Source organism: Electrona antarctica, assembly GCF_951216825.1.
Source record: "Electrona antarctica genome assembly, chromosome: 12".
Lineage (NCBI taxonomy): Eukaryota > Metazoa > Chordata > Actinopteri > Myctophiformes > Myctophidae > Electrona > Electrona antarctica.
This window is the reverse complement of record NC_136793.1, coordinates 40,205,693-40,223,910: the sequence shown is the minus strand read 5'-3', so window position 1 is coordinate 40,223,910 and position 18,218 is coordinate 40,205,693. Positions and strand designations below refer to the sequence as shown.

The 18,218-nt window shown below is 41.5% G+C and overlaps 2 protein-coding genes across 2 annotated transcripts in view; both read left to right on the top strand.

The window, feature by feature from the left end:
- Nucleotides 1–2,631, top strand: part of gcn1 (GCN1 activator of EIF2AK4) — a 50,415-nt gene extending 47,784 nt beyond the window's left edge. Inside the window, exons 56-57 of the mRNA XM_079516796.1 lie at nt 335–556; nt 1,899–2,631. Of these exons, the coding sequence (XP_079372922.1) occupies nt 335–556; nt 1,899–2,024 (348 nt within the window). The 3' untranslated portion in view covers nt 2,025–2,631. The remainder of the gene's footprint in view (nt 1–334; nt 557–1,898) is intronic.
- Nucleotides 2,632–2,910: 279 nt separating this feature from the next.
- Nucleotides 2,911–18,039, top strand: rab35b (RAB35, member RAS oncogene family b). The gene is made up of 6 exons (XM_079516228.1): nt 2,911–3,284; nt 8,712–8,762; nt 8,913–9,036; nt 14,350–14,474; nt 14,838–14,962; nt 15,434–18,039. Exons 1-6 carry the CDS (start codon nt 3,233–3,235, stop codon nt 15,563–15,565), a joined length of 609 nt encoding a protein of 202 aa, XP_079372354.1. The 5' UTR covers nt 2,911–3,232; the 3' UTR covers nt 15,566–18,039.
- Nucleotides 18,040–18,218: the final 179 nt, after the last annotated feature.

Genomic DNA, 18,218 nt, shown 5'->3' with positions numbered 1-18,218 from the left:
CTAACATTTCATCAATAACTCAGACTTCCTCTTTAGTTGTCATAAATGGCTTGTGTGAATAAGCCCTCCTTGAAAGTTTATCCATTCATAGCATCACATAATATGCATTCCAGTTTGATACAGTTATATTAAATGGCTTGTGTGAATAAGCCCTCCTTGAAAGTTGATCCATTCATAGCATCACATAATATGCATTCCAGTTTGATACAGTTATATTATAACTTTGAATTATAATCTTTTTCCATCTTCAATTATCCTAACAAAAATGTTATTGGTAAAAGCTTGAAAACATTTTAGTGAAAGAGTGTCTCTAACCACTGTATCACCCCCACAGTGTCTTCAGAACCAGTCCAGTGACATCAGGCTGGTGTCGGAACGGGTGCTCTGGTGGGTATTCAAAGACCCGGCCACACCCTCCCTGGATGCCAACCTTGTCAAGCCCCTGTTGAAGAGTCTGCTGGACAACACCAAGGACAAGAACACTACTGTCCGAGCCCAGAGTGAACAGACCATCGTCAGCATGCTTCGACTGCGCCAGGGAGAGGAGACCATGCAGGTAAGACTTGCATAATGTAGACGAAGCCACAGAGGGGTGCCCTGGGCGTGGCCATCACTTAGCCGCAATTTGCAACTCTATATTTGTTTTTATAATGGGATGAATCTAGAGTTGCAATACCCTCCATTGACTCCCCATCCATCCAATTTGCTTTTGCGATCTACTTGTATTAAACAACGTTAAACTCGCCAACATTGCAGCTCTAGGCCAAGCTTGAATTATCCTCTTTCAATCTGCCAAGCTTTTGTTTCATAAAAATCCACTGTAGATATGTTATGAGCTACTTTCTGTGCAGGTGATTCTTTTTCTAAGTGTTGGAGTTTGGAAGCGCTCGTCGAAGTCACTGAACGGCCCTGCGTACCACCTGTTTCGAATTTGCACATAATGCAGGAGGCAGCAGCGCGACCCGTTAAAAAAAACGAGTGCTTCCAAACTCCAACACTTAAAAAAAGAATCACCTGCACAGAACTTCTTGACAGAAATTAGCTCATAACATGTCTACGGTGGATTTTTATGAAACAAAAGCTTGGCAGATTGAAAGAGGATAATTCAAGCTTGGCCTAGAGCTGCAATGTTGGTGAGTTTAACGTTGTTTAAAACGAGCAGATCGCAAAAGCAAATTGGATGAATAGAGGGTATTGCAACTCTAGATTCATCCAATTATAAAGAAATCTACAGTTGCAAATTGCGGCTAGCCATTACTGAGGTGTACCATTAACTGATTAGCTACACTTGGCCTACAGGGCACTTATTTCCTGTAGGCGGAGACGACATATCTCGCAGGTCTTCTACTACATTGAATACAAAGATGTAAAGTTGTATGAACACAAGGCTGCTGTACTTTATAGCTCATACTTTACATTCTTAGTATGAGGTATAAAGTACAGCAGCCTTGTGTTCATACAACAGAAAGATTGGTGTATTGGGTAAGACTGACGTTATGTATCTTTCAGGACCTTTCACTGCTTTGTCTCAACCATTACTCTATGGCTCTGGTCTCAGCCACAGCGGTGTATTTTTTGACATTCCGTTTTTCTCCAAAGTTGAATGTTGCCACTACTGTTGGAGCAGCCACAAACTACACAGGTTCATCCCGATGTTCTGGGCATCTTTGTAAAGTGTTAGTAAAAAGCAGGTAAAAGAGTAACGTTTGAACAGACTAACATCAGTCACTCTACCATTCAATGTAGTAGAAGACCTGCAAGTTTACACCGCAGATATGTCGTCTCTGCCTAAAACTTGAGTGACAGGCCACTCACGATCGCACACGTTTCAGAAATATGCATTTCTATATTAATCTCACTAATGTGATATCTCTGGTATATCCAACTGTATTTCTCAGGGTGTCACTGCCATCCTTGACTCTGCCAGCAACGACCTCCTGTCAGAATGTCACCGCCGATCCCTAAAGAAGATAGCCAGCCTCCCAGATTCCAATGAAGAAATAGATGACACCATCTTAACGTGATGGGGCAGGACTGATCATTGGTTATAATACTTAGGAAAAGAACTCCACAGCAAACAACCGAAGCTTGACTGATATGCCATACTGATGTAACACACACACCATTGTATGAGAACACCCCAGACACACACTTAACATAACACACGCCCCCATTTTGTCAATTCCTGGACCAAGGAAGATTTGGATAGTGTATGTGGACTGGCTTTCCTTCATGTTCCTTCCCCAAATGTATCTCTTTCATATTGTTTTAGTGGCCTGTGAACCCACATTCTCACATTTATGTTTATTTTATTCTACAGTGTGTAGGTTCTTGTTGAACTTGCTACACAGTAAAAAAAACTAACAAAAAACAACGAATCGGGCCAATTCCGCATTGACATTTAACTGTACTTCAAGTGTCTCTTATTTTAGTTAAAATTATTTGGACAGTCACTGACCACATGGTAATGGATGAAAATGTTAAATTACAACCATTCAATTTACTTTAGGTTTTAGTTGGCCATTGTGTGTTAGGGTTATTTGGTGGGAAACAACCTTATGGAATCAGTTGACATTCTTATTGATTATACGGTTGTGTAAAGGCAATACAAATAAAAGAAACATGATTTGATCAAGTCTCGTTTTAAATTTCGGAACCCTTTGCTCTGGACGGGTGTAGATCAGCTATGTCTGATTTGACAAATCTGTGCAACTGAGACATCGTTTTACATATAATTTATGTAAAACTGGTAAAACTGGTAAAACTGGTGCCTTAATAATGCTGTAACAAATAATACAAAAGATGATTGTCAGGGGGTCAGATGTGTCCTATCAGTTCCAGTGTAGCAGACTACCATAGTTGTATATAAACATTAGTAGGATTAAATCAATTGAATGGAACGGGTCTTCTGTCCTGTGTTGTCATGCGACTGCGCACTGAGCCTGGGTCGCAGCAGAGTTGGGTGCAGTCGCTAACCAGAGAAGGAAGCGGAGTTTCCGGCTATTTGCAGCGGACGGAGAGGATTGCTGACGCCGCGAAACCCCGAGAAAAAAGCCGGCGGCTCGGGGGGGTTCTTTCTGCATGCGAGCATCGGCAGCGGGTCAGTTTCATTCATATTTAGGCTCCGACTCTGTTAATAACGAGCCGAGGGTTCGGGGAGAAGTCGAGACGAGGAGCGAAGCAGAGCGAGAGCGGCTTCAAAAGGCGGGGGGGTACGCCACCAACCACCGGCATGGCCAGGGACTACGACTACCTCTTCAAGCTGCTCATCATCGGTGACAGTGGTAAGCGAATGCCGGGGATGCGTGACGGGAAACGGGCCTCGTAGCGAGAGAGGCGGAAACGTTGCTCGTGTTCACTCAGTGCGCATCCACCGTACACCCCCGACTTGTTAACCTTTGTTTGATTGTACTATTTATCCGTGGAGGTGGTGTATATTATAATATACCCCCCTAGTAACGATTGTAGTGTTATGTCCGTGTGTGTATGCATTGATTTGTGGTGACGGGGCGGGGGTTGTGCCTGCCAGGGCCGGGCATGTCAGCGGATCGGGGCCGGATGTCGCCTGCACATCAACACTTCATTTATACTTGGTAGTATAGGAGGCTTTCGACAAGTGTTAGTCGACTAAAATGTAATTTAGGTTTTTCTTTTTCCATTTAACAATAGACTTTTGTGGAGCACGACTTTCTAGTATAATTCTGTGGTGAGTTGGTGACATAGCTTGAGCTGCTTGAATCTGACCCTCCTTGTTAGCTTTGTTACAGGCTAATGACTACAAAAACTGTTAAAAGAGACTATTTCTCACTTGGCTTACAAATTACGTGAGGTGTTTTATAGCTGTTATTGGCAAGTTAACCAAACCAAACGATTCACCATAAACTTGGCGTCTTGATGGTAGCTTCTATTAGCTAGCCAACATACTTAGAAGTTGGGCTACATAACATTTGAATGTTTAGCCAAGTAGCTAACGTTGGCCTACCAAGAAGCTGGACTCGCTGAAGTTATAGGGTGTGTACATGAAGTAAAGTTCTGTTTCATTCCGTTGCCTTTCCCTAAATGAGCTGTTGTAGGTTTAGTACATTTAAAGATCATGATATTGTATTACCCTTACGTTTAGTTTAATACCGAAAGTTGCTTCTATTGACTTGAGGAATGCTGCACTGCAGTTCTTCGTTTGCAGGTTTAGATAGCAAAGAGGGCTATAGTTTAGTCACAATTTATCAAGTTTATTAAACAGTGCATCACATGCTTTTGCAGCATTCATGGTCATAAATGACCGCGCAAGTCATAAGTAAAAGTGCACAAGTGTGTTAACTTTGGTCACACGTCTCTAAATGTTCTGATTAATTGAAAATGGTGGACCCTGTTGTGAACAAGTGTAGTGCTTTATCATGATGTCGTCCACAGTAACAGTTTTTGTATTGACCTGTGCTTTCGTTTGAAATGTACCCATTCTGCATACTATTGTAGGCTATAGGTGGCTGCGTTAATACTGCTGCGTTACTTACTGTTAATAAATGTCCAATCAAACACGTTCTGTTGTAGTGTTCGTTATAAAGGCTACAGCTTCAGAGAAGACTTGGATCAAGACTGTATTTTTGAGGTGCGCTCCTATATTCAGCTATTGTGTAGATTTTTTATCCTAACACAAACATTAAATGCCATTGACAATGACTGGAGAATTTACATTGTATGTAGACGAGCAAATCGGCAATTTTGTCCTAACACAAACATTAAATGCCATTGACAATGAATGGAGAATTTAGTCATATGTATCTGAGCAAATTGGTGTTTGTTAAATTCCCATTGACAATGAATGGAAAACTTACGTCATATGTGTCTGAGCAAATCGACATGTCATGTTATGTACTACGATGATAAGAGCGCCCCACACTTCACAGGGGTGTGATTTAACAAAAAATAGTTTGACATTTACATATCATAGATACGAAAGTAAAAGTTAATCCATGATGTTGATCCAAGCCAAGGCTAATACAACCCTAAATCAGAAAGTTGTAATGCTATCAAATTAAAACTGAAAACCTAAATTAAACTAAATTATCATTGACCTGTATTACATTGAATACCAGTACAGCACATTATTTGATTTATCTTCTAAATCATTTTTTTAAAATATATATAAAATACATTTCTCTCACATATTTTAAGTATGGTCTGCCATTACTTTTCACAACACTGAAAATACATTTAGGGACTGAAGACTGTGATGAACTGATTTAGGTGTAAATTCTTCCTGCAAACAAGTCTTAACAGTACCGAGTCTTCGTTGTCGCATTTCGTTTGAACACGCACCACACATTCTCTATTGGGGACAGGACGGGACTGCTGGCAGGCCAGTACCTGCACCCCCTTCTGCAGCCCTGCCCCTGCCTTTTATTGTGTGCAGAATGTGCCTTTGCGTTGGCTTGTTGAAACTGTTTTTGCAAATTGATTATGCTTGGGCACCCCTGGAACAGATGCCATCTGAAGGCAGCATATGATGCTGTAAAACATCCATTTACATTTTGGCATCACAGAAGTGTAAGTTAACTTTGCCAAGGGCACACTGAGTCTGACACAACCCCATACCATGACACACCTTGGCTTTTTGTCTTGTTGCTGGTAACAGTCTCAATGGTTTCCCTTTTGGTCTTGTTGCTGGTAACAGTCTCAATGGTTTCCCTTTTGGTTTGTCTGACAGTATGTTTTCACCGTGTGATTGTCCAGCAGCACAGAACAGCTTCTTGACACAATTAACATTGGGCTTCTTTTTTACACAAAGTTCTTAACTGGCATTTGTGGATATAACCGTGTGTAGTAGTGCTTGACAAAGGTTTGCCAAATAGTGGCCAAATGTGGTTTATAGATGAATGACAAGCATACCAAATTATGATTACAATCCTCTGTTGAGATCAGCTGTTTTGATGTATTTTCAAATTAAATTAGGTTCACCAGACACAACATGCAATATCTTGTTAGAATTCACTGCTTTCTTTATTTGTTTGCATTTTCCATATACCGTTGCAATCTTGTCTGAGTTGGGTCTGTAATACCAAAACTGGCAATTTGCAGCCAGTACAATGGTGCATAATGGGAAAATGGAAATGTGATGAGGGCTAAAAGGATTGGTCTTTCTTTACAGGTGAATCTATGACTTTTAAATGGGACTCCACCCACAATAGATACTCATTCTGATGGACCGCTTTGTCAGGAAAGATCCTTGTTTGTTTTATTTGTCTTGTTCTGACCTTGATTGGGGGGGAGGGGGGATATTTACATGTCGGATACAGCAAAATGTACACATATGTGTATTCATTGCTGCATCAATAAAAATAAAAATAAAGTCATCCTTGTATTCATTGACCCTCCCGGTCCTGGCAGTACCCCATCAGCTGTCCAGTCACAATAGTGGGCAAGGCAGCACAGCAAGCCCTTTACTGCCACTCACACAGGGGCCAGTGTCCCCTCAGCTGCACCATGCAATTGCAAGCACTAGTATTTGCTGTGGTACATTGAAATAATTCAGCCAAGATGTTCAAAGCACGAGTCTTCTCATCCCTGTGCTACAAATAAGGGAAACTCCCATAAGATGGGTAAGGTTAGAATAAAATAACCTTTAGCAGTCCTTGGTGGGGAATTGAGTTTGCATGTCTCTGGATTGCTTCACTTTCCTTTGACAAGGACATGTTGTCTTGTTGTGCAGTAGAATGATGACACTGGTTCATTTATTTTAGGTTATAAGCTAAACAATGCTGGTTTAGGTTAAGCTAAACAATGCTGGATTGTACTTTGTATTTTATGCAATTAGTCTAACATCTGCATTTTGCTAGAATGATGTGATGACCTGAATGTGGGTGGGCCACGCAGGTCACAAGCGGTTCTTGAGTGGGAAAGATATTAATTCTGATTATCTGGACACACGAAGGAGGGTAGTTGAGATGGCTAAAATCAGGTCCTGTATTAGGAATTCCTGGGTTTGTTTACTACTATTGTGCAGCTTTAATCACAGCTTCAGGAAAAAAAATTGCAGCGATTTTTATGTCACCAAATACAAATCGGCTAAGTGAAAACTACAATGGTGGGTAACTGGGTATAGTTCACTCTTCTGCTTTGAAGTTTCTGAGTTATTGTCTGTCATTTTTGACAGACAATAACTCAAAAACTTAGGTTGAGGACCGCTGAAATGGGAGAGCTTCCATGTTAGGCCCTAAGAGTTTGGTTACAAAACGCTAACGAAGACTATACCCAGGACTGCAGAATTAACTGCAGTTTTAATTTTACTTGTAAACTGAAAAATTATATCCGTAAATAATTAATGTCCCCCACTTGCGTTTATTTTCCTCTCCCTAAATCACATCCTTTCTCTTCATTGTCTCCACCAGGCCGAAGGCATGGGGAGAGTGTATGTTTTGCACTCCGTCCGTGTGTGCGTCCGTCTGTCCGTCTGTTACCAGCTAATCTCCACCACCGTTAACCCGGTCGATGCCAAATTTTGCACACACACTCACTGGATGCCAATGATGAAGCTCTGCCCCATATTTTCCAGAACAGCCTGTTATAGCGCCACCAGGAGGTTGACTTTTGTAAAACACATTTTATGATATTACTCCTCCAGATTCTGTCCAGAAATCCCGCAAATTGTTACACAGTATCTCTATAATCATGTGTTCAAGACGGATCTGTCCGATATTTCATATTCCATCCTAATTGGCTAACATTAAGCTTTCAAAGTTTGCAGGATTGCCCCAAGCCTCAAATCATGAACGCCGAGTGCAATTTACGTGAAATCTTTCACAGACTTTCCTACTAGGCTGAGGAATATATCCCACCCTTTTTACATTGGCCTGCCCTGTTATACTGCCACCAACAGGTGGATTTTTGCAAAACACGTTTTTGGAACAAAATGCCTCAAATCATCCAAGGCGTAGGAGGCCACAACCTGACCTGCCCTGGTGGAGACCTGTGCCCCAAGTTTTTATTGTTCCCCTTTACCTCATGGGCCTGCCCAGTGCCTATCCTCTTATTTGTGGTCTATCATTGTATTACCATGACATTGTCTGACCTCATCTACCCAAACCCTGAGGAATTAAAGTCGCACTCTTGAGAATTAAATGTTCAGAACAAAGAACTATTGAAATTCTGTGACAAAACTTACTATAAGAAGCATATATTTCTGTGTGTATCTGCCTTGTAATTTGTAAGGAAATTCCATCAGTTATGTCATCTCAATATTTTGACACTGGACCTAGATAAACCAGACCTAGATAAACAAAGTTCAGCTGGCACAGAAAATCTGGTTTATTCTTGGGCTGGCCTCGACAGGCACTCGTTTCAGCCTTTCATCTTATTCGTATTCGAACTTAGTGATATACTGCATGTGTTTTAACTTTGGACTCCCAACAGGTATTTGTTTATACTCTTGAATTAAATTAACGCTCAGGACTTAACTGTGTAGCAACATTTTTGTTATGTAGCTACCAACACAATTCCATAATCATTACTTAAGCTTTGTGTTTATGCTGTCAGTTAAGCATGTAAACAAAAACTCACTGGAAATCTGTTAGCTTTTCTGGTGCATCATTTGTTTAAACATCACAACCCAAAGCAAAACAACATTGGTTTTCTTAACATGTTTGTCATGAGACACACAGGATTTTGTATGAAAGCTGCATTTTTAAACTGAAACCGTACTTGTTTTTGATTCCCAGGAGTGGGGAAGAGCAGTCTCCTACTGCGGTTTGCAGACAACACATTTTCAGGTAAGTGGTTTTACTTTAGAGTGCACTGTAAGTTTTTGACACTTTTGTGGCAAAATTGGCTGGGGTTCAGAATCAGATCCAGATCTTTTTACCCCTATATATTAAAGCTTGCCGTGTCTCTCTGTGTGTTTGTATGTAATTGCTTTGCAGGTAGTTATATCACCACCATCGGAGTGGATTTCAAGATCCGGACAGTGGAGATCAACGGGGAGAAGGTGAAGCTACAGATCTGGGATACAGCAGGACAGGAACGCTTCCGAACCATCACCTCCACGTGAGTGTAGACCCCTTATCCAAACCAGAATGCGCAGGCAGGCCGGCACTACATGAACCCCACCGCTCATAATATAAGATGCAATGGAAAAGTGGTCACTGCACTGCATGTAAAAAATCATCACATCAAACTTTCAGATGCTGTTTTTCTCCCAGTATGTAGGAAGAATGCTTAGGATTTATACCGTGATCTCTCGCTCTTTAAATATATAATCCTTGTGTTGCTGTTGTGTCTTGTGTGTGTAAACGATAATAGCATATTCAAAGCAGTTGTACTCAAAGGGGATCACTCTGTCATCACGGCAGTGGCATATCCAGGAATGACATTTTAGGGAGGCAAAATGTGTCGTGTACTGTACGTGATGTCCTGCACAAATTAGTGACTCCTTTCAAATGGTGTTCAAGCATGTAGTGATGTCTCAAAACATGAGATGACCCCAAGGGGGATCTGCACGTAATTCCGATGAAGCATTAGTCCGACATGCGGGAACCGCTCAAACATGTGCTGCTCCCGTGCTTGCGGTTATAGTTGGGTTAGGGTTTGAGGTAGGTTGTTGTTTGTCGGACCAATGACTAGTCTGAACTAAGTACTGCACCCGACCCAAGGTGGTTCCAAAATGAAGCAAGCTCCTGTTCTTTAACTGTTGCACCAAAAACCTGCCAGGTGAGTGAAGGTGATGGCCCAGACCCCCACCCATAAAGACAAAGGCGTAAATTTGCATCTGCAAGGGTCACTCTACTGAATGAGACCGGCTGTGCTACACTCACGCACACTAACTCATACACTCACGTAAAAACAAGCTCAAACACATGCACATATGCCTTCAGAGCACTATAACATTTTGCGGAAGCACCTCCATGTTAATTAATCGATCAAATATGAAGACAGCAAAGGTGCTTAGTGGTTATGAGACTGGATATTGGTGTAGGAAGCTTTTCATAGACAACTTGACGCTCTTTTCCAACTGGGTGGAATTCCCCACATATCCTAATTACAGATGTCAGTGGGAGGCTCTTGGTCACATACTGTTAGGGGTGTGTCTGTAAGCCTTCTATTAGTCTTATGTACTATCCAATATTGTATTGAATGTCAGTGGATTGATATAACGCATGAACCTGACACATATTTCTAGTATTGTTTACTAACATTACTGGCCAACACGATATGAATTAAGAAAAACAAATCCACACATTTTATCCAGCAGGCATCCTGAATTTTGGGGTAGGAATTTTGTATATTGCTTTCTTCACGGTTAACACCTCCTGTCATTTGAAAAATGCCAGTGATCACTATTGCAATTTTGTTGTTTTTGAATGATTGTGCAATCGTAGTCCTGTTTATAGAATGATACTTGCAGGCTATCACTCCCTCTGCTCTTGTCCAAAAACGAGTCAGTTGTTCTGCATACTGGTGGATTTATTGTGAAGCACTTGAAGCACACAAACCAACCTCGAACTGATAAACAACAAAAATACATAAATGCTTAGTATAACATGGCATAATCAACACCGCATATAAGCATGAATGAAATAAAGAAAATACACTCAAATAACATGCAAAATAACAAATGTAACATACCTTACTGGCTGCTCTATAAGCATAAGGGAATGAGATAACTGTGCCCTGGCCATGAACACAGCGATGCACAAAATTGGAACTTCTGCAATCTGCATCACGCCGTCAAGTGACAGGTGTGCAACCATGTCTACCCGTCTACCTGACACCAGACGGCCATATAAAGGGTTCCGCATTAGCCAAAACAATGGCACTTCCGGTCCAACTTGGACATGTATTGAATAAGCAAACATGAGCAGTAAATAACTTAAATTAAATACAAAAACAAATAATTAGGAATAATTGCAGCAGTTATACAGGCTTTGTAGTGACATAATGGTACACGTTGCAATGCCTTTATATACATTACTGATGGAATATGTCCATTGATGTTTACCATATTCAAAATATCCTAATATTTTTAAACCCATGACCCTCACAAAGTACATTTAGGCTCAACCAGGGACCTAGAGACCTTGACAAACCTGAAGACAGCATTCAGCATCCTAGGTCACAGTTTTAAGAAACCCTGATGTAGAGCACATGTGTCTAACATGAGGCCCAGGGAGCCATATCCCTTATGCAGTCTGGGTTTTTTAATGCACCAACCCATCACTTGCAATTTGCAAATACTAACTCATCCCTCTCCAAGCCAGGTCAAACGGCATGCAGCCACGATAGTCTGCTTGTTCAAGGTTGTACTTTATTGTTACATCTTGTGTACAGGTACTGTACATAAGAGTAAAACTTATTTTAGTTTGGCTTCCTTCAGACAATGCAGCTTGTGAATGACACCATTGCAGTACAGTACCAGTACAGTATAAGTACAGTCTGTACAGTACAGATTACAGTTTTTGCAACTAGCCACTCCAAGGAACAGCAATGTGGTTCCCTATGTACAGTATGTCTCCATGTCCGCACAGTGACCTAAGGTGTCACTGTTGAGGCGTCTAGACTCGCCTAACACACACACACAGACGCATTGACCACTGCAGAACACACACACACACACACACACACACACACACAGCACCACTCAGTTCAGACGGTGCATCTTTCGTATTATTATTATTTGTCAATTTGGCCAATGTTTGACCAGTTTCTATAGTATAGTTTGTTAATGACCTTTTATTGATTGATGTACAGTAGACTGACAGGAAATGGGGGAGAGACACAGAAAAGGTCATCGGGATTCGAACCCACAACACGCAGTGAGGCTGGATTAACCCATTTTGGGCGGGAACCCCTTTTGGTGTTAGCATTATGTTATGCTTTAGCTATTGAAAAATAGCAGATCTACAAACTCATAGCGCGCCAGGTCTGCTATTTTTGAAAAATCGAAGAACGACTGACATAAACATAGCTTTTCAGAAAACTGTCAGGATGTAGAAGACATTTTTAGAATCTGATCTCAGGTCAAAATGGGTTAACGGCCTAGGTGCCGAGACGGCTACGCCAGCCGTCTAGGGTAAGCCGTTGATAACTTCTGTGTGTGAGGGAAAGCAGCTTCCTGGTGTGACTCCGCCACTGTTTTACCCTTTATCCCGAGATTTGATAAATTAGCCTTAATCCAGAGTTTAAAAAAAATGTGCTTTACCTTATTTTAGCCTTGTCTCTAGCCACCGCTAGCGTCCATGTAAGAAACAGCCAAAATCCCTGCGTGCACGCCAACTTTAGTGACATTATGGCTCATAATGAGATGAAGTACCATGATCGGAGCCTAATGAAACATTAATTCGAGCTCCCGCTAAACAAAACAATGATCGCATTGCTAGTAGGCCTCTGTGGGCCTTACGTTTCAGAGCCACTCTTATTTGCTCATGTTGCACATTTAGCTGGCACTCGGCACCTACCGCCCCCTATGGGAACAGTCGTCCAAGGAGTTAAAACCCCCTCTTTGATATCTGACAGAGGATGAGCTGAGGCAGCACTTAAAACTATTAAGCTGTCACAGGCCATCTTTTTGAGTTTGGTGCAGACTGTGAAAGAGGCCGTTATTATGGCCATAGGCAATCACAGCTACAGTGTATATTGATGATAATGGTTGTCAGAATAGCAAAGACCTCAAAGCTGAAATCCTTTCTGAAGCTTAATTTCAGGGCTGTCCATGACTTTATATAACAATTGTTAGTGGTGATTTTTGGGCAGCAAATGTAACCACTTTTAAACATTGGGCACTGTAAATGAAATGTAATGCTTCGATTTTGCTGACTTTCCATGATAAATATGCAGCTCTCCTGACTAGACGACCATTCTTTTTCTTTCTTTCTTTTTTTTTAAAGTTGCAAGCAAATGGTACATATAGAAAATTAGTACCGGTAATAGTAAATTCCTGTTATTCAATTAATAATTTCAACCTTAAATTCCTGGTTGTTGTGTAAGGATCCGTCCAGAGTAAAGCCGGACTGTACAGGCTGATTGTTAATTGTGCTGAAGTAGAGTGGCATGGTGCTTCATTAGGTCTAAGTGAATTTCAGCATAGATATGGCTCACAGAGTGAGAGAGAGAGAGAGCCCTGCATACTTCACTTGGAAACCCCTCCGCCTCCGGTCAGACCAGCTGGGGTTCGTTATAGCTTTATGTCTGCGACGTCCCTCTGTCCATGTCAATAGTTGCCATATGTTTCTAGGGTGGACACTGGCCTGCAGTGATACCGGGCAGGGAGGGTGTTCATGCTCTACTACTGTTTTCGCCTACTACTACTCTTGTGTAAAGGCTTTGCCATTAATATTGCTGCTTCTGTTGACATTTCATTGCTGTACATGTAACATGCATAACTTGTAGTAAATAACATGTTCCTTTGTAATTAAAGGAATGGTTATTGAAAGACTTGCAAGTCCTAAGAGGCCTTTATATCACATGTAGTAATTGACTCTGGGCTTTTTACTCAAAAGCATAATTCATGAACGTTTTATTGCCCTGTTTTATAAGGTTTTTATTGCAGATAGGGGAGGGTGTGTGTCTGGAAGTTGGAGACAGTTCCCCCATTACCGAAGCTTGGCCCCTGTTACCCGCTGTGTGTTTGTGGTTCTCCATTCATCTGTGCAGATCTCCCATCCACCCCTGTTGCCGGTTAGCCTATTCCTACTGGACACAGGGTGACAGACCCGGACAACACAGTATCCCCACGTCATACCAGGCAGAAACACTGAGTGACATAGACACACACGCACGCACACAATAGGCCTGACAAAGCGTTCTTTGTGTGCGTTTGGCTCAGTGCAGCTAGGTTGGGGATGCTCCCTTTCACGGGCCAGCCTGGTAATTTTTTTCAAATTTGGCTCCAGGTTTGCAGGAGTGTCATCCTGCTGGCACATCTTCCCTGTGTGACTATTCCTACTTCGTTTTGGGCTTTCTTCCTTGGTCCTAGACACACTGACCACTGTGATTGGTTACTCTCTTGCAAGAAACCCATCCCTTCTCGGAGACCACGCCCGCTCCAGTTAGATGTTCTTTTAAGCTACGGTATCACTTGTGAAATCATGCCATTCAAATAACTACATTGACATGTATGTATGGTAACTGAATTTTAGGAGTATCCTTTTATGCCCTTTACAGTGTATACATAAAGGCCAGAAAGTGATATTGCTAAGTTGTTGTCAATGGCCACGGTTTGATGGACTATTATGGAGTCACCAGTGCCACTTAATAACCTAATCCAAGTAAACCTCTTGTAAGTTTGTCTCCCCCTGCTGGGCACCAGTTATGTAATGCAGAGGAAAAAGGCTGACCTGTCTTTTCTCTGTCTCCATTACACAGATACTACAGGGGAACGCATGGGGTTATAGTGGTTTACGATGTCACGAGTGCTGAATCATTCGTCAATGTAAAACGATGGCTACATGAAATCAACCAGAACTGTGATGACGTGTGCCGAATACTAGGTGAGTGCACCTCCCCTACTGCTGATGCATGAAATTAACGACAGTGCACTATTTATTGTCACATTACATGTTTTACACCTAAGGTATTTAGCTGACACCCTTATTTGGAGGGAATTATACTAGTGAATGCAGCAGTATGAGCTTGAATTCCTAAATCACCAACAAGTAAAGAGTGCAAGGGCCTGAGCTGCAGAGAATATCTTTGTGACCGAATAAGGATCATGTGAGAGAGCAGTGCTAGGAAAATACATTTGGAGTGAGGGATTCTTTTCTGTTAAACATTCTTAACACATTTGTATGGAGATCCTCTGGTCTGACAAATGGAAGTCATATCAATGTTATTCATTTGTGTTTCATTTGTAGTGGGTAACAAGAACGACGACCCCAACTCCAAGGTGGTGGAGACGACTGACGCGCAGAAGTTTGCCGAACAGATGGGTATCAACCTGTTTGAGACGAGTGCAAAAGAGAACATCAATGTTGAAGAGGTAGGCTCACTCATTGCTTCAATCCTTCAACTCCTTAAATTTGTGAACTTTAGAGGACTGTAGTATTTGACTGATCTGGTTGCACACAGTGTTGTATGGCAAAAATAGCAGATCTACAAGCTCACAATTTGTCACATCGTGACACGTGAGCTTGTAGATCTGCAATTCTTTCCCATATTGTAGCTTTACAATGATTTCATTTGTAGTATATTGCAAATTACAGGATGACTATTTTCTTTATGCTCGAATTGAGTACATATTGTAAAAATCGTGAATACATTTTAGACACAAGTGCTGTTTCCATGCTGTGCGTTATTGCCAGTATGATATTTCCTGAATGGAAAAAAGACTGGCGTGTGTAGCCTAATCTTCTGAAATTACAGTACTTTTAATGTGGGTATGATGGTCTCTCATTGGTGCTCCAGTTGACCTAACGTGCTTGCCTTTGTTGGTTTTCCACGTCTCCTCCAGATGTTCAACTGCATCACTGAGCTAGTGCTAAGAGCCAAGAAGGAGGTGCTCGCTAAGCAGCAGCAGCAGCAACAGAACGACGTGGTCAAACTCACCAAGAACAGTAAACGAAAGAAAGTGAAGTGCTGCTAGCGAAGTGCTGCTAGCGAACTCACAAATGCACCACACGACCACACCATTTAAAAACCAACAAAAAAAAGGCCAGCAGCGTCTTTTTATTTTCTTTTTTTCTTCAAGAGAACACACACACATGCGATGGGACTCCATGCATCTAAATTAAGAGCAGATAGAGATGTAACCCTGCTAAAGTCCTCAGGGAGAGTCCAGCCCCCCCTCCCCTCTCTCCCCCTGTAACAAATCCACGACGATCAAAAATAAATACAAATAAAATGAATGGGAAAAATGTCCCCTTTGGACAGACAAATCATGAAGACTTTAAGAAAAAAAATATGTACAGATTTTATTAGAAGTCAGATCAAGTTTTATTTGGAATTCAGCAGATGGGCACTATCAATGAAAGCAAGATCCTCCCTTGCCAAAGGACAAGTGACATTAATGCTCAGATTTCTATACGTATATGAAATATTCTTACATCAGTATGTTGTTTCTCCTTCTCATTCCACTTCACAATGGGACATTATGAGTCAAGTGAAACTCTGCACCTGAAGAGAGGAGGAGTTATTGCCATTTCAGAGATGGTTGGAACATGCATCCAATTGAGAAGGGAGGGTTCACAACCTTTGTACATTTTTTCTTTTTGACTTCAGACCTCCTGAAGCTACCATGGCCTCATGCCAACAGATCACAAACTTAACTTTTTTTTTTTTTGTTTTGTTTGAATTGATGGGGGGGTGGATCGGACAGATGATGATGAGGATGTTGATTATTGGTAGGTAAACTTTAGCAACTAATCCAATGGACAGAACTGGTGACATCTCTACCGTTTCTTTGGTGTTTATTTTTGTGTCTTTTCTATATGTTGCCAAGCTTTCTCCCCCTCTAACCTCCAGTAACATTGAGCCAACAACCTGTTGTTGTTATTGTCTTTTAAGTGCTTAGCAGAGCAGTGAACCACTCATGAAGATGCTGGGACACCAGATTCTGCAACATCACTCTTCACTGCAGTCTTACCATGTTTCCAGTTTGCTTTTCAGGTTTTTATTTCCCCCCCATTTTTTTATTTTTTTTAATAATACTGCCAATATTTTTGAAAAAAATAAAATAAAAATAAATAAAAACAAAAACAATTAGGAGCTCAAGTGGCACCCATACCCTGCCCTGACCCCACTGTAGGACTGTTGCCATAGAAGCCCTGTTGAGTGGAGCATGGAGCTTGTGGAGTGTGAAGCCAGGGTTCAGAAATACCCTGCTAAAGTCCTCAGGGAGAGTCCAGCCCCCCCTCCCCTCTCTCCCCCTCCCAACCTCATTCCTCTCTCTCTCTTCCACCCATCTGGCAAACTCATCTCGGCACCTCTATTAACTATGGAATTGAGTCCTTCACGTCACTCGAGGAGCATTTGCAAAATATGAAATTGGAATATGAATTGTGGCTGGAGGACATAAGCTTGGACCTTGTATTTCCTCAAAAGGTGACCTAGACCCATAGCAAAACTGTGGTAAGCCTTCTTTTGTGTGTCGAGCATGTAACACTTTGCTTGAAGGGGTACCTACTGTATAAGGTAATAGCCTGACGTGTGTTTTTGTACTCTTAGAACTGTCAAGGACTTGTTCTGAGCTTGCAGAATAATCTTACCTGTTAACAAATGTTAATGTATGGTGTCAAGTTTATTTTTCTTCTCTATCACAATCTTTATTTTTACCCGTTCAACTGAAGTGTTACCGTACAGTGTTTTTGTCTTGACTTTGAGGTTGTAATGGAGAGTGGCTGGTCGGTTATGAAAGAGTGAGGCGGTTGTCGGCGGTGTAAAGCAGAACATGGGAGCATAGATTGGTGTTGTGACGCCCCCCCCCCCCTCTGCTGTGGGGTTCTGGACACCTTTCCCTCACTCCATGCACAGCCAAGTGTGTCTGCAAGAAGGTGAAATGATGCAGAATGTCGGAAAACAAAAGGGTGCCATTAATATACTGACATTTGTTTGGGAGAATATGCAATCACAAGAGTTTCTACATGTTGGCAACATTTCTCGTTTGAGACATTCTGGAACTTTCACCCTCCGAGCACATGCCTAGGTGCTAGTTGACGATGCAATATGAGGTTGAGCAGGTGTCGTGTGTTCGAGTGACCTTGGAGAGGAGGGGGATACAGGGCGGACACATGTAGTGCAAGTCGTGCCACGTACTGAGGGCTGAAGCAGTGGAGAGATGGCATCAAATCTCAGACTATATGAATTCTATTCATTATGTGTATGTATATATAAATATATTTGTGTGTTTATATTTCAATATAGAACATACACACATAATTAGCACACATTAAATGTGTTGACATGCCCTGTGTGCTATGATTGAAACACACTTATTCAGCTGTGGATTGCTGTACACTGGAGAAAAGAGATGTACTATTCATTTTTCCCTACATGAATTTAATCAATAAACGTTTTAAAAGAAGAAATATTTGACACAAGGACTGATGTCATTTGTCAATGATTCATAGCTTGGTTGCACATAATTTCGAACTGATGACAATGCATCCAATACCAATGAACCAATGATCTACTCTTGTTTAAAAAAAAAAAAATAGGAAATCACTTTTTATGACAGAGCAGTCACTAAATTGTATTCTGTTGTATTATTTGTGTTCACATTCCCAGGTCAACAAATCCCT

Coding starts and splice junctions, on each gene's coding strand:
- rab35b (XM_079516228.1), top strand. CDS start 3,233: ATGGCCAGGGACTACGACTACCTCTTCAAGCTGCTCATCATCGGTGAC. Junction 14,475..14,837: donor TGACGTGTGCCGAATACTAG/GTGAGTGCACCT, acceptor TTTCATTTGTAG/TGGGTAACAAGAACGACGAC. Junction 14,963..15,433: donor AGAACATCAATGTTGAAGAG/GTAGGCTCACTC, acceptor CGTCTCCTCCAG/ATGTTCAACTGCATCACTGA.